Here is a 16,542-nt window from a genome sequence, read left to right as displayed (position 1 = left end):
GATACAGTTTCCTGTTTTTAGAAGCTTAACCTTTTTTTGGATGTCTGTGAAGAGTGTAAACCCCCCATTCCAAAGAAGATATTCCAGGCTCTTTGTGACTTTGTATTCAAGCAGGTAAGAAAATGTCCTGTGACACGAACATTTTTTTTTTTTTGAATAAGGAGATACTGATTGTAATACCCTGTCAACAGATCCAAGCCATGTGGTTGACCTTTCATGCAGCAAGTTATGATGTCACCATCAAAAAAGCCAAACCAAATAGCTGGTATTCCATGCAAAGTCGTTTCTCTGTGATTTGAATTAATTTTCCATGAGCCTTTCAGCAACATTTAGCTTGGCCCTCTGAATGACATGTTAGTTTTTCATCAACCGGATACCTCCAAGCCCTCTTTTTTCAATTTTAATATTGAAGCTACTTGATGAAAATTCTAAGACCTTACAGTGAATACAGGGTCCCCAACAGAAAATATATAAAAATAATGTTTTCCCCCAATGATATGTCTCGCTTTGTTCTAGGTTCTGCCATTTGATACTCCACTACAAAAAAACCCCCAGATATTTTCACGACAGGACTGGAAACCCAATATCCAAATGACTACTTTGGAAAGGCAGGATTCTGAAGGGGAATCAGCTATGTGTGATCTGGTGGGTAGTATATTGCTTTGTGCTCTGTTGAATCCAGACGTAGCCTGATTAGAACATTTTACTTCGATTTCCACCTCCAATGGAAAAGACAATAATATGCTGTATGGAAAACATGTTTCACGGAGAATACCAATTTGCAACATTTCTTTTATTTTTTCTTTCTGCCACCACCTCAGAGTTCAGTTCAGACCATAATAGAGAATTCTAAATCACATGTAAGGATAGAAATAATTCCAAGTAATATGGTTTATATGTTGCTTTGATGCCCAGAGTTTGGTATAAGATGAATGGCTATATAAACATTTTAAATTAAATAAATAAATTTAATTTAAATAAATAAATATTTTTCCCATCGCTCTGGAACTTGCTGAGGAAAAAGGCATCTACCGACTATTGATTATCCTGAAATCAGTATCAGCGGTTCATTTAACATAACTTCTTCCTGAGTGGGTGAAGCCTTCTCTCAACTTTACTAAAAAAAAAAAAAAAGAGTGGGGAAACTGAGGGATGGATCTCAAGCTCTACCAAAGTTACATAAATCTACAAGACCCCAATAAATCAGAATATAAATTGAATTCTGAACATTGCCCAAGCTAGTACAGTATTTGGGAACCAAATTAAATAAATAAAGGCTTCTTTTCCCCTTTTTCTTACAGTCCTGTTACGAACATCGGGAGATCTGCAAAGATCATCGCTCTATACTTATGGATGCTTTTGGTCACCTTGGTAAGGACCAAAATCATGGAAACAGTTTCTACAAGTATTATTTTTTTCTTGATTTTCATCAAAGTGCCACACTTCACTTAGATGTACAGAAAGTAACAAAAGAGATTTCATGTGCAGGACATACTCATCAAGTTATTTAGTGTATGTTGTGGCATAGAATGCTCTTTTTCAAGGTTTCTGTCAGCCATGCTCTGTTCCAGGATATTCCACTCCATTTCTCCTATTCAATTATCTGTTAGTTTAAGGACCTGCCTCAACTCGTGCTCCCAAGAAAGCAGAACTCTTGGCATTGTTTCAACAGGAACTTTTATTGAGAATTAGTGATAGAAGTAGAGCAAGGCAAGATCCAAATTCCTCCCCCGCAAAATGTCACATTAAAACTGCCCTTTCAAATCCCTCCCCAGTGTCCAATCATCCAGTTTGATTTTAGCCAATCCATAGATGTGAAGTGTGAACTAGAGACCTAAAATGCAGTTCTCAAGGTTTCAGTTCCTCCACAATCCTGTCTCATCCAAACAGAGATAAGGCAGATGGCCACAGGCACATTCCTCCCACCTTTTACACCCAGAGAGGGTCACTTCAAAGAAGATAGAACAAAGCAAAAGAAATACATCTCTGAACCCACAGAAACTCCCCGCTCCCAACAGAATGGCGGTACCTGAAAATGGAATACACAAGCAAGTGAAATGAAATGAAATGGATTAAATGCATTGAGGATCTGACAGTTAGTTTTCTCCAAAAGCCACAGTGGTTCCATGGGTATAGAGCATGTTCTGACTTCATTGTGATACTTCAAACATTTATTTTCTTCCCCTCCCCTCCCCTCTCCTCCTCTCCACCACCAATATTTTAGAGACTTTTTTTGTTCTCCTGATGCATGGATAATGCAATTTTGACTACAAAATGTTCAGGAGACTGATTTGAAGTACTGTATATGTATATGTGTCAACGCTGTGACAATGGATGTCAGCGCTCTGACCACTGAGAATCAGTAGTCATTTTACTTTTGCTTTTAACATGCTTTTTCTGTTCTTCTAGAGTTCAGATGGGGTAAATGTTTGAGGGTTTAGCTAGCCATAACATTGTAGAAGTGTGGGAATTCAAGGACATTGTATGATAAGGTTTTGTCATCTGAGGAGCTGGAGAGAAAAGCCCGTTTTGCGCTAATTGGAGAATGTGATTTATGAAGCTTTTGTGGGATGGGAAATGAAATTTGTTACTTTGTATCTGGGGGAGGGAATCTCAGTCTTGGGTTCAACTATGTAAGTGCCAATACTTTGTTTCTTGAATAAAATGTTCTTAAGGGAAGAAAACCTTGCCTTGAAGTTCTTTTAATTGGTTTCATCTATCAAAACCATGACAATATGCATCTCTATCTCTATCTATCTATCTATCTATCTATCTATCTATCTATCTATCTATCTATCTATCTATGAATTCAAGAACAGAGAAATTTTCTCTTTCTCATCTTTATTTCTATCTCTCATTTTTCAGTCTCCTGCTGTCCTGTTGATGCACAAGACTTCTTGCAGACTCAGATGAAAGATGCTGCAGAAGATATTCGTGTTGGATTCTTAAATAATTTAAAAATGATTGTGAGTCATGATGAGAGTAAGTAGTAAGTACTATTCTCCAAATAATATCAAAAAGAGAATGCATCACATTTACGCAACACTTTACTTTATGCACAAACAATCCCTAGCCCTGCAATTATTGCTATATTGCTCCCAGGAGCTCCTGCCATTGTGAAAAATAAGGAGGGATGCTGTGAACCATAGTTCACTTACATCTTAAAGGCCAGCTCCCCGGTTCTGCTTTAGAAAAAGGATGGATGAATGTGAGGATTTAGTTATTTTGTTATTAAACCTTCACCATACCGAGATCCACCAAGGCATGCAATCAATAATTCAGACATTATGGAACAAAATGTCTCTGCATATTAAATTTTAACCAGGAAGTAACCAAACTAAACTTACACACATTAATTCATGACTATCCTTCAAACTTCCTTTGTTTCCAAACAATTACATGTCTGTCTGTTGTGTGTTTAGAGCCTTTTGTTGCCACTGTGATTTACGCTAATAGGACTCAAATTCTTCCTAGTAAAATCCGACTTCAATTCATGGTGAATCTTTGGTTATTTTCAGTATATGAAGCAAGAAACAGAAAACGTCCAGTTGTAGAAGCCGTGAAATGTCTTCTGGATGACCATAGTGAAATGGTAAAATAGTAGAAACCTATGAAAAAAATATATAAGTTCAGACCAAAAGCCTATAGAAAAACTGCACCAGTTCATGGCAGGGTAATTCAGAAAACTTTCTTAAGATGGTATTCTTTCTGGAAGAAGATTCCAGAATTTACTATATACTTTGTGAAGTAGCACCTCTTTGGTAATATCTTAAATTACCCGCCATTTAAATTTACAAGTAGTCCTTGTTTAACAATTGCCTCATTTAACAACCATATGCACTTTAGAGAGTGATAAGAAAGTAATTTTGCAACCAGTCCTCTCATTGTCCCAAAGGTGCTTTTTCAAAAGGCAACTGGATTTTCTTGTTTTTCTTTGAAGACGTTTTGCTTCTCATCCAAGAAGCTTCTTCAGCTCTGACTGGATGGTGGAAAATGGAAGGATCTATATTCATTGCAAACAGTTATTTGCATTCTTTTAGAGAGTTGTTGAGGCCATTTGAGGTTTACCTGTGTCTTCAGGATCACCTGAGTGGTGCAAATATGTGTGGAGCCTTCTTGGCTGCAGGATGTTTTCTGCCCTGGGTCCCTTCACTGTTGAAGACAGGCTCAGGCTGTTGGGGATGAGTCTGTCTTGTCTGCATCTCATACTGAAGCGCAAATGGTTCCTGTAGTCTGCAATGTTTTCTGGAAACCCGTTCATACTCCCACACCATTCAAAGGTTGTTCATTCCAAAGTGCATAGCCAAATGTCTATGGAGACATTTAGTCTCAGTCAAGCAGGTCATGGTTGTCTTAAAGCAGTGGTTCTCAACCTTTTTAATGCCGCGACCCACAACCGGTTGTAAGTCGAGGACTACTCAACTGGTGCAGCACCGTTTGCAGAATGGGACTTTTGGCGGGCTCAGCAGGGCAGAGAGAGCCTGGACAATTCCTATTGGCTTTTGAAAGCCAATAGAATTAGATTCTATTCAAGAGAGTCTATTCTATTGCTTTCAAAAGCCAATAGAATAAAAGGGAGGAACACAGCTAAGGAAAAGGGGAAAAAAATGGCAGACTGCATTGTTTGGCGACCCCCGTGAAATGGTCGACCCACAGGTTGAGAACCACTGTCTTAAAGGCACTTTTTCAGGAGGCAATATCCTGCAGCCAAGAAGGCTCCACACCCATTTGCACTACTCATAGACAGTCCTCTCATTTTATGACTTTTGCAGGTCTGTAAAACAAAGAAAGCCAAATTGTGATTGTTAAAGAAGCACTTCCTGAATTGATAAAAACTGGGGATGAATGGATTCATTAGGAATACTTCATTACGTTTACACATAGTCTTGTTTAATTGTGCATGGGATTTTTTTAGTACATTTAGATTTTTGTCATTGTTTAATTTTGTATTTTGTATTAAGGTTTATATATATATATATATATATATATATATATATATGTAGGTCTTTGGTTGTTCGGGTTTTCTCCCACGTAAAATTGGAAGTGTCTTGGCGACGTTTCGAAGAAGTCCCATTCGTCATCTTCAGGCTGGTGCTTTCAGCTTCGTGCTTTCGAGCAGCAATGTGTGGTCTTAGCTGTTTCTTCCTTTTAACTGCCAGTGGGGGTATGAACTGATTGGGTGGGAGCTTGGCTGTGTTCTGATTGGGTGGAGGTGTGTTCTGATTGGTTAGGGGCGTGGCTGTGCTCTGATTGGCTGGGGGGTTGGCTGTGCTCTGATTGGCTGGGGGAGTGTTCTGTTTGGTTGTGCTCAGGTTAGTCTGAGTTGCAGAGGGGTTTAAGATTTTGGGCTGCCTTGCTATTTTTTGGCTTCGCGTTTGTGGTCGTGCCTCATTCTTCATGGAGGGTGTCAGTTTGCTTCATGTATGGATTGGAGGGGTTTAAAGTGGCTAATGATGCAGCTGTGGTCTGGCTTCTGGTTTGTGGTCGTGCCTCATCATCGGTGTGGCTTTGGGTTTGCTTTTTGCGTGGATGTGTGGTGGTGACATCCTGTGTGGTTTTTGTGAGTGTGGGTCTGGTATCATTTTTTGTGTTAGGGAGTCGTTTGTCAATAAGGGCGGGTTTCCAAATGGCTGGTAGGCGGGAGGTATCATCTCGCTTGTTCATGCTGTGTGGGCGTTTTTCTATCTCGATGGCTTCTCTGATTATTCTGTTATTAAAATGTTCACTTTTGGCAATAGGATCCTCACCAAAGCCGAAACCAATGTCCTTTCCAAAGGATTCAACTTTGCAGTCACTCCCAAACACATCCCCACTGAAACCATTATATGTGGAGTTGAAACCAGCCTGACCAAAATCAACCCCGACGATGCTAACAGAATCAGACTCGAAATCACCAACATCCTCTGTACCAGCAAGCCACCCAAAAGCAACTTACCCAAAGAGGAACAGACAGCACTACGTAACCTGAAAGAAGACACCAGCATAATAATCCTACCAGCAGACAAGGGCAACGCCACGGTGGTTATGAACACATCTGACTACCAAACCAAATTAACCAACCTACTCCAAGACTCCACATACAAACCCCTAAATACAGATCCCACCACCTACCTGGAAAAAACCACCAGATCCAAAATAAAAGCCTCCCCCATTAGCGAAGAGATCCAGCAAAGAATCATTCCCAGAGAGAAATCATCCAGATGCCCCAAACTCTATGGTCTCCCCAAGATACACAAAGAAGGAACCCCACTCAGACCTATAGTCAGCTCCATAGGCTCACCTCTACAAAACCTAGCCAAATTTCTCGCCAAACAACTACAGCCCTATGCAGAATCCATCACCTCACACGTAAAAAACTCATTCCAGTTTATAGAGATCATAAAGAAACAAAACTTACAGCCCAGCGACCTACTAGTGAGCTTTGATGTCATATCCCTCTTCACCCAAGTGCCTATCAAAGAAGCCTTGACAGCTATCAAAACAAATATAACCCCCCCAAACACATCTTAGATCTGACCAACCACTGCCTATCCAACACATACTTCATCTATAATGGACAAAAATACAAACAAACAGAAGGAGCACCCATGGGATCACCCCTCTCACCTGTCATTGCCAACCTCTACATGGAACACTTTGAAACCCAAGCTCTAGAAAAATCGGATCACAAACCCAAACTCTGGCTCAGATACGTAGACGACACCTTCATAATCTGGCCACATGGGAAAGAAAAACTGGACAACTTCCTCACACACCTCAACAGCCTACACCCCAAAATACAGTTCACCATGGAAACAGAAGCTAACAACCAACTTCCCTTCCTGGATGTCTTAGTCTACAAGAAATCCAATGGCTCCCTAGGACACACCATCTACCAGAAGAAAACACACACAAACCGCTATCTGCACGCTCTCTCACACCACCACCCAGCACAGATCAACTCTGTAGCCAAGACACTCATCTCCAGAACAAAACGCTTAGCTGACGAACAACACCTAAAAAACGAACTACACACTCTCACCAATGTACTAACATCCAATGGATTCCAAAGAAATAAGATTACAAACCTAATCCAAAAAGAAACCCCCACTAAAATCCAAGACAAAGAACAAGAAAACGGCAAAGCCCTCCTCCCATACATAAAAGGCACCACAGACAGAATCAGTAAGATCCTCCATAAACACAACATCAAAACAGCATTCTGCACAAACAGAAAAATATCCACCATCCTTAGAAACCCCAAAGATAAAATTGAATTAGAAAATCAAGGAGTATACGAAATCCCATGCACCACTTGTCCCACCACATACATCGGACAAACCAACAGAAGAATAAGTGCACGCATTGAAGAACATAAGAACTCAGTCAAAAAAGAGGAACCAACATCTTCCCTGGTCCAACACCTTAAAGCCACAGGACATGAAATTGACTTTAAAAATACCAGAACCATTGCCAAAAGTGAACATTTTAATAACAGAATAATCAGAGAAGCCATCGAGATAGAAAAACGCCCACACAGCATGAACAAGCGAGATGATACCTCCCGCCTACCAGCCATTTGGAAACCCGCCCTTATTGACAAACGACTCCCTAACACAAAAAATGATACCAGACCCACACTCACAAAAACCACACAGGATGTCACCACCACACATCCACGCAAAAAGCAAACCCAAAGCCACACCGATGATGAGGCACGACCACAAACCAGAAGCCAGATCAGAGCTGCATCATTAGCCACTTTAAAGCCCTCCAATCCATACATGAAGCAAACTGACACCCTCCATGAAAATGAGGCACGACCACAAACGCGAAGCCAAAAAATAGCAAGGCAGCCCAAAATCTTAAACCCCTCTGCAACTCAGACTAACCTGAGCACAACCAAACAGAACACTCCCCCAGCCAATCAGAGCACAGCCAACCCCCCAGCCAATCAGAGCACAGCCAACCCCCCAGCCAATCAGAGCACAGCCAGCCCCTAACCAATCAGAACACACCTCCACCCAATCAGAACACAGCCAAGCTCCCACCCAATCAGTTCATACCCCCACTGGCAGTTAAAAGGAAGAAACAGCTAAGACCACACATTGCTGCTCGAAGCACGAAGCTGAAAACACCAGCCTGAAGATGACGAATGGGACTTCGTCGAAACGTCGCCAAGACACTTCCAATTTTACGTGGGAGAAAACCCGAACAACCAAAGACCTACATACAAACACCCGCGAAAACCTCAGAAAACACACACACACATATATATATATATATATATATATATATATATATATATATATATATATATATATATATATATATATATATATATATACTGTATCTGTGACTGTGACTGTGACTGCAACTGTGTTTGTGTGTAAAATTTCTCCTACCTATCCAAGTACCCACTATGGCCTCAGAATTTCTTGAATTCTTCAAGCTCTTGGCTGCAATTCTAATTTTTGTTGCCAAATTAGAGTTTATTTATTTATTTCTATATCAGATTTAAAGACTGCCAACCCCACTCACAGAGCAACTAATCTGATAAAAGAACAAATGATTAAATATGTGACTGGCTGATCAAATTAATTGTATTTAATTCTAATTAAGTAAAATTTAAAATTAAATTAAAATGTTCAGGTCTTATCCATTTCTTTTGTCCAAGTTCTGCCTCCTTTTCTAAAAGTATCAAAAAATAGTATGTCCCCTTGCTCCCAAAGGGTTGTTCTTGCAGTCCTCTGAGCCGGTGTCTTATTATTTCTCTAGAGGAGGGAATTGCTTTGCAGAAGTATTCAGCCCTAACTCTCCTGATTTGCATTGTTCTCATTAGCATGGCTATAGACTCACCATTTGGCAAAAGTTTACGAAAGCTATTTATGGGGTCCTATAAAGATTCTGCAGCATTCAAAGGTAATGATTACTATCCTCATCTACATCTTCATCTTCTGTCATTCTTTGACAGGTGAGGAAAGCTACTCTGTGCTTTATTAAAGAACTTCTTCGCTCTCAAAGTGTTGAGGGCTGTGCTGTATGGGATATGGTTGACTACATCTTCAAGCAGTTTACCATGTCAGTCAGCCTGTCAGTGAGTTGAGCATTAGATAGCTAAAATATTTTTAATCTGGCAACTACAAAATATGAGGGTGGAAGCTGCTGAGTTTCTTCAGGTCTATGCTAAACCATCTATGGGACTATTTAGAGTGCTGCAAATGTAGACCTGAATCCTCCTTGGTTGACAGGAATGGCCCAGCCCAGCTAAAACATCAGCCCACACATGACAGTAAAAGCAAAGGATAAATAGCTTTCCAGATGAAAAATTCTTAAGAAATCTAAGAAATTTTCACAACAGGCACAGCAAGCTATTTCTGGGATATTGGCTCATCTATTTCAAACATTTCAGGTTTATCCATTTTCACAAATTTTGTTTACTACTTTTAAGAAGTTGAATCAAACACATCTACCACAGTATTCCACTTTGAGCCCTTTGGGTTATGTAACAGTATCAGCTTCTTTTACAGATAGTCCTCAACTTACAACAGTACATTTAGTGACTGTTCAAAGTTGCAATGTCACTGAAAAAAGTAACTTATGTCCATTTTTCACACTTATGACCATTGCAGCATCCCCACGGGCACGTGATCAAAATTCAGATGATTGGCAACTGACTCATATTTATGATGGTTGCAGTGTCTGGGGATCATGTGATCCCCTTTTGCGACCTTCTGACAAACAAATTCAATGGGGAAGCTGGATTCACTTAACAACCATGTTACTAATTTACCAACTGCAGTGGTTTACTTACATTTGTAGCAAGAAAAGTTGTAATATGGAGGAAAACTCACTTAACAAATGTTTCACTTACAACAGAAGTTTTGGGCTCAATTGTGGTTATAAGTCGAGCACTACCTGTACTCTAACACATAATTTGAAATCCTTGGAGGAAACAGGACTTTGGGCTTTTTCCTTGGGATCCCTTTACTGCTCATTGTAGAAAATCAACCATTTCAGTTTTTGTGAGCTGAATGCAGCATTGAAGCCAAGGTGACCCACGACATTTGCTTCCTCAAGAGAAGGACAAGGTGGCATCTCCCACATTCTCAATTCCAAGTGTAAAAGCTGACTAGCCTGGTAACTGCAACTGACTGTAATACGGTCACCTGGATTCTTACCAACTGCAATCCTGTCATTGTTTCTTTGCCCATGTAAAGAACCATTGCAGTGCAATGGTGCCAATGCGCACCATTTAAGCAAGGAATATGCACATTACATCCTGGAGGTTATGGTTAGGGTTGGCTGCTTCCTTGGCTGCCTGCTCATTCAGAGGCCCTTCCTAGTAACAATGGGAATAATTTCTGCTGTCCTTGGAATCCAGCATCTCATTCAGGAATGGGACAACTTGCCACAGCCAACTCGCTGCAGCCAACTCACCATGGCCTACTCGCTGCTGGACAACTCGCCACAGTCAAGTCACCATGGATCACTTGCTGCGGGACAATTTAACAATTCTATTTAATTATTTAAAATAAATAAAGATTATTTTAAAATCTGTTATTCACATTTCTTTCCACTACCCCCCCCCACTTTTGCATCCTTTCTTTAATGATTCTGTTTCACCATTTCTTTGACATTAGTGTAACTCTTGTCCCGCAGCAAGTTGGCCTGTGACAAGATAGCTGTGGTGAGTTGTTCTGCAACAAGTTGGCCGTGGTGTGTTGGCTATTCTGCCTAATGAAAGGGTCTACAATCTAAAATTGCTAGCCTTGCCAGGTAGTCCAAACCAGAAGCCCAACCAAGAGTACTAGCTCTATCTTTATTGTAAGGTTACTTGCAAGCCTGAAAGAACCCCTACCATCCCTCACTACTACTTGCCCGAAAACTAGGGAGGGTCCCTTCTGTGAGACATTCCCTACCCTTCCTTCTTCACTCAAATTACATTTATTAAACTGCTGTCTGGACTCTTCCTCCTGTCTGCCCAGATCATTCCCACATACTGTTATAATAAACCAGGACCTCCAATGCAATATATCCTAGGTCAGATCTATTTGCGTATTTCTTTAAAGCAATTGAAATGAATATTCAGGTTGTCTTTCTTACTTGAATATAGGCTTACAGTGCATCTTCTTTGTCAAATTATTCTCTCATGCATGTTGCTATCACAGGGGAAAGATCCCGTTGCTATTCAAAAGGAAAAGTTGAAAGAGGAGCATATTCAAGATATGTGCGTTGATGTCTTGGAACATGTGAACGCTTCTGCAGAAGGCATGAGTAAAGTAAGTACCCTTTATGTAGACTTTTTTAAAGAACAAATGTTCCATTTAGTTCATGTGCCATGCTCCCTTAATCAAATTACCTGAAAAATGTAGAAAAAGCAACAATTCCCTCCATTCTATTTGGGATGTGTCTGCATCTTTCTCATACTTTTGCTTTCCAGTCAAAGTACTGCACAATTAAAATATTATGTTAACAAAAGAAAAATACCACATGAGGTGTTATTAAATTAGTAAAGTTTTTAATAGTATAAATGAATTGAATAGAATAAAAAACATTCTATACACTTATTCTGGCAGCAGTAAAAGATGCTTGCAGTTACCTATTCAGTTATGGGCCTGACAGATTTATTTGCTTCCTTATGAATCACTGCTCATAAGTAAGATCTTATGGAAAGGCTTCTTGCATGATATGTTTAGGAGATGAATGCTGAGTCTCTAAAAGGGATTTTGTTTTTACACAACAGTATCATAGCTTTCGATTCTTCTTAAATAGCTGCCTTAAATTTTGTGAGGTTTCACTGTTAAGTATAGCTCTTGCTATTGTTGCATGATAAATAAATAATTGTGCCAGATATTAGTCAGTCCAACCTCATGATTAATTTTATATCTGTTAATATTAAACATGCATAACAGCAGAATGAAGTCAGAGTTATTTGAAAGTCAGGTCAGTTTTTGCTGTCTGGTGATGTTAAGAAAATCAGATCAAAAAGAAGGCAACATTTCCTTCCTCAACTTGCATCCATCAAAGGAAAAATGGACAAAGTAGCATTTAGCAAAGCGTTGCACATTCTTCCCACTTTTGTGGAAGAAATATTTGCTTTCAAATACCGGTAATCCTTGACTTATGACCATAATGGAGCCTGCCCATTATAGTCATAAGTCAGGATAGTTGTAAAATGGGTCAGCCTTATGACTGAGCAGCTTTTGTAACCTTTTTTGTGGTGGTCATTAAGCAAACACAATGGTTAAGCAAACATGGCAGTCGTTTTGCTGACTCACTGTTTGCTCTGGGGTGTTTTTGCCAAAAATCAGAATTAAATGCTGGGTTTTGCAAAAACTTAGCAAATTGCAGTCACGTGATTACAAGATGCTTCAAATGGACATAAATGCAGGTTGATTGCTGAGTGTCTGAAATGGAGTCATATGACTGTGAGAAGGGGTCCCAGCCATCAGAACTTCAGAACCAAGTCGTAATTACTTTTTGAGATGGAGAGGCCCATCGCAAACAATCACTAAGACAGGGGTCCCCAACCTGTGGGCCATGTCCCACCATTGGGCCCTGGCCTATTTTCAACCGGGCCGTATGAGCTTGTGGGCACTCACAGCCCCACTTGCATGTAAATTAAGAATTACCAGAATTCACTTTAATCCTGCACATTAATCCTAGAAGCCTGGTAGAAGAAAATAGAATGATTAAAGGCCTGGAGACTATAACATATGAAGAACTATTGCAGGATTTGCGTTTGGCTCATCAAGAGAAAAGGACGACTAAGGGGGACATAATAGCAGCATTCCAGTATTTGAGGGGCTACCACAAAGAAGAGGAGGTCAACCTATTTTCCAAAGAAACTTAGGGCAGGAAAAAGAAACAATGGATGGAAACTAATCAAGGAAAGAAGCAACCTGGAATTAAAGAGAAACTTTCTAACTATGAGGACAATTAATCAGACAGCTTGCTGTGAGAAGTTGTGGGTCTTCATCACTGGAAGTTTTTAAGAAGAGACTGGACAGCCATTTATCTGAAATGGTATAGGGTCTCCTGCTTGAGCAGGAGGCTGGACTAGAAGACCTCCAAGGTCCCTTCCAGGTCTGTCCTGATTGATTGAATGTGAACAGAATAAATACTGATTCCTGTCTCCCTTTTTCTGTAGGCTCTGTGGCCCAAACTCTTAGTCTTTGTGGTGCCAGCTCCTTATACTCGCACTCTGATCCCGCTCTGCAGATGTTTGAAAGAGCTGGCCATCCTTCGGCCAGACGAATCGACTCTTTTCCTGGGCTCATGTAAAGGAGGTTGGTGGATGGCTCTAGACTTAAACTAAGATGGTGCTTCTGTGCAGAGCAATGTGAAATCTGCACCCTCCCCATTAAAAGGCTGCATCAGTAGATGTTAGGGTGGGAAAACCTGCTCAAACAATGGCGAATGCAGTGTCTCGTGTGATGGCATAAGGATGTGACACTCAAAGTGTAGAAGAAGCCACCAGGTAAAGAGGAAAAAGTATTCAGTAAATATAATTGGACCTGCCCATAGGAGCAAATACTAACATGGGGATATTTACAATAGTTATAAGCATGGATACCACAATATAGCCATTCCTCGTTAATTTATTATATGCTTTTGCCTTCATTGTAACCAAGTAAAAGAGGGATTTGGTTCAATGTACTGTATTTTAAAATGCTAACTGGACACTTCTGCTTCCTGACATGCATATTTGTTTATTACATGGCTTCCCTGTATGCAATGTGTTGATTTAGAAATAATGGAGAAGGAGCTTTATTTCTTCCTATTCTTACAACTCTAAATATCCAGATGGCTCTATCAGAATGATGTTTATAGGTGCAAAGTTTTTTACCCCCACAGATAAGCATTTCATTTGGGGAAACCTGTTGAAAGAAACCTCCTTCATATAAATCATATAAATGGGTAAAGCTTGGCTTGCCTTCTCAGTAAGAATTGGGCTTTTGGGCAACATATTATCACTACTTTGAATTTTAATGCTAGCAAACATGTGAAATCTACCATAACTTAGTCACGGTCAAAATCAAATGGAGTCTATTGACATTTATCTTCTCCGATCAGAATTCCATATGCTAAAATGTTATATCCCAAAAAAGGAAATAGTCTTAGAAAAACTTATGTTGGGAGAAACTCCCATTTTAAAAATCAGGACTATATGACTAGAGAGAGTAATAATGAGTCATATTTGGCAGCAAAATTCTAAGTGGGAAAGAATGACCAGACCAGCTGTTTGCTGAGCTTTATATGTTGAAAATGGGTCTTGATCACAACTGATGTGTCTTGAGAACTGCTTAGTTGCTCACTGTGTATGATTGAATGATTGGTTCCTACCGAGAAAACAGAGATTGACTCAGGCAATTTAGAGAGTATATACCAGTGTTTCTGGCTGGGGAATTCTGGGAGTTGAAGTCTACATGTTGTAACGTTGCCAAGGTTGAGAAACACTGGTTTATAAGATTTGGATACACATCAAGTGCAGCTCACTGCATGTCTAACCAAAAAGTAGGAGGATTGGAACAGCAAGTCCTGCTTGCAAAACCCTGATCTAGACCAGTCCTCAACTTTTCTAATGCCGCAACCCCATAATACAGTTCCCCATGTTGTGGTGACCCCCAACCACTTATACATCACCGGATGCCAGGGGTGTGGCCAAAGAAAAGGGGGGAAAAATGGCAGACAGCCTTGTTTGGCGACCCCCGTGAAATGGTTGTTCGACCCCAAATGGGGTACCGACCCACAGGTTGAGAACCACTGATCTAGACTCAACTGAGGAGAAAAAATTATTGTTCAGAATGGTGGAGGTACTACAGCAAAGGTGAACAAAGACTTCTTGGCAAGCAAGAAAGGTAAACAGAACAGTATCATGAATAGGACTGATTCAGGCAGAAAGGAAATAGGAAAAGAATTCTGCAGCAACTTTTGGGACTTTGCAGAGGAAACTGGCTTTTTTTTTTTTTTGCTGAATAAGATGCAAAAACAACCAAACTGGCCCTGAAGAGCAGATGGAATATAAGGCTTTTTAAAACTTCATTACAGGTAGTCCTTCCCTTACAACTGTAATGCCATTAGGGTGGTAAGTCCTCATGGTCATAAAGTGGTTTACTCATGTGAGCAACACAATTTTACAGACTTTTTTGCAGTGGCCATTAAGGGTATGCTGTGATCATTAAGCAAAGCCATTGTTTGCTATGGGGCATTTTTGCCAAAAACAGAAGTAAATGCCAGTTTTGGGCAGAACATTGTAAATCACAGTCACATGAGTGTGGGACAGTGCAAATGGCAGTAATTTCAGGCTGGTTGCTAAGTGCCTGAAATGCAGTCACATGATCATGGGCAATAGACCGGGCACCAGAACTTCAGAACTGGGTCATAAGTACCTTTTGGGGGGGAGGGGGATCCAGTCTTAGTCAAGCACTATCTGTACTTTGCAATTCCTTACAGCCAGGATCAGATACAAAGCACACCAGTGAATCTAGTGGCTCATGAAGAATGGTTTTTCTTAGGAGCATCAATTAATGGTTTGATAAGAAAACCATTTTGACCAGATTTTTTTTTTAAATTGACAACTTTAAGATTTGTGGGCTTCAGCTCTCAGAATTCTGGGAATTGACATCCACCCAGTTTAAATTGTCCAGTCTGAGAAACTGATCTACAATCAAAGTCTGTGTATAGTGATCAGTTCCTATATTTATCCATATATAGGTACAAGTTTCTCTATCACTTCAGATTTTGAAGCATTTGAAGGAAATTCATCTTCTTGAAAGTTATCCTGGAGAGCAAATTTTGGAATTATATGAAATGAATAGCAAAATATTACTGCATTTTTTCAAATCTACTATAACATATATTTATTACTGTTCTCTTTGTAGTAAATCTTCCAAGTGCCCAAGAATTAGTAGCAAGGCTTCTGGTGAGCAATGCTTAAAATAATATATTTTCCTTTTCAAAGTTAAGATTAAATATTTGTAATATGCTCAACATATTAGATTAGATAAACAATGTACTGCTTAATATTGTAACCAAAAGAAGTTTGTTACTGTATATTATTTCTTGTGCCAGACTAGCCACGAATTTTGGAAACTGGATATTCATTTCAAAAATAAAGGGATCTATAGCAAACTGAAATCAAACTGCTTCCTTGTACAAAGACTGTTGACTTCTGTTTTCAATGAATCACCCAGTCATTTTGAAGTGATACAGACCTTATCTTGATTAATATTATTTTGATACAGAATCACTAGAATAAATCAATAGTATGGAAATAATTGAAACATGATTTTTTAAATTTACTTTTACATTTGTCATATTCTGGGAAGTCCTGCCCTCTGCCAATCAAATAATTCAGAAAGACAATTTTCTAGGGTAGTGTTTTTATATTTATCAATTTTAAGATGTGTGGACTTCAACTTCCAGAATTCCCCAGCATGCTTGTTGCAAAATTCTGGCAGTTGAGATCCACCCATCTTAAAGTTGCCAAAACTAAAAGTTGACATCTTATTGTTTTCAGATTATATCATCAAACATCTCAAATTGTATAGGGTCTCC

At 39.7% G+C, this 16,542-nt stretch overlaps 1 protein-coding gene across 1 annotated transcript in view; it reads left to right on the top strand.

The window, feature by feature from the left end:
- The window catches only part of LOC120297531 (maestro heat-like repeat-containing protein family member 2B), a 51,400-nt gene that overhangs the window by 405 nt on the left and 34,453 nt on the right, over window positions 1–16,542 (top strand). Inside the window, exons 2-10 of the mRNA XM_039320257.1 lie at window positions 22–114; window positions 517–645; window positions 1,302–1,371; window positions 2,866–2,982; window positions 3,519–3,592; window positions 8,954–9,076; window positions 11,151–11,261; window positions 13,133–13,271; window positions 15,867–15,907. Of these exons, the coding sequence (XP_039176191.1) occupies window positions 22–114; window positions 517–645; window positions 1,302–1,371; window positions 2,866–2,982; window positions 3,519–3,592; window positions 8,954–9,076; window positions 11,151–11,261; window positions 13,133–13,271; window positions 15,867–15,907 (897 nt within the window). The remainder of the gene's footprint in view (window positions 1–21; window positions 115–516; window positions 646–1,301; window positions 1,372–2,865; window positions 2,983–3,518; window positions 3,593–8,953; window positions 9,077–11,150; window positions 11,262–13,132; window positions 13,272–15,866; window positions 15,908–16,542) is intronic.

Source organism: Crotalus tigris, unplaced genomic scaffold, assembly GCF_016545835.1.
Source record: "Crotalus tigris isolate CLP2741 ecotype Arizona unplaced genomic scaffold, ASM1654583v1 scf7180000017605.3043972, whole genome shotgun sequence".
Taxonomy (NCBI): domain Eukaryota; kingdom Metazoa; phylum Chordata; class Lepidosauria; order Squamata; family Viperidae; genus Crotalus; species Crotalus tigris.
The sequence above is the reverse complement of the archived record's forward strand: the minus strand, read 5'-3'. Positions and strand labels throughout refer to the sequence as shown.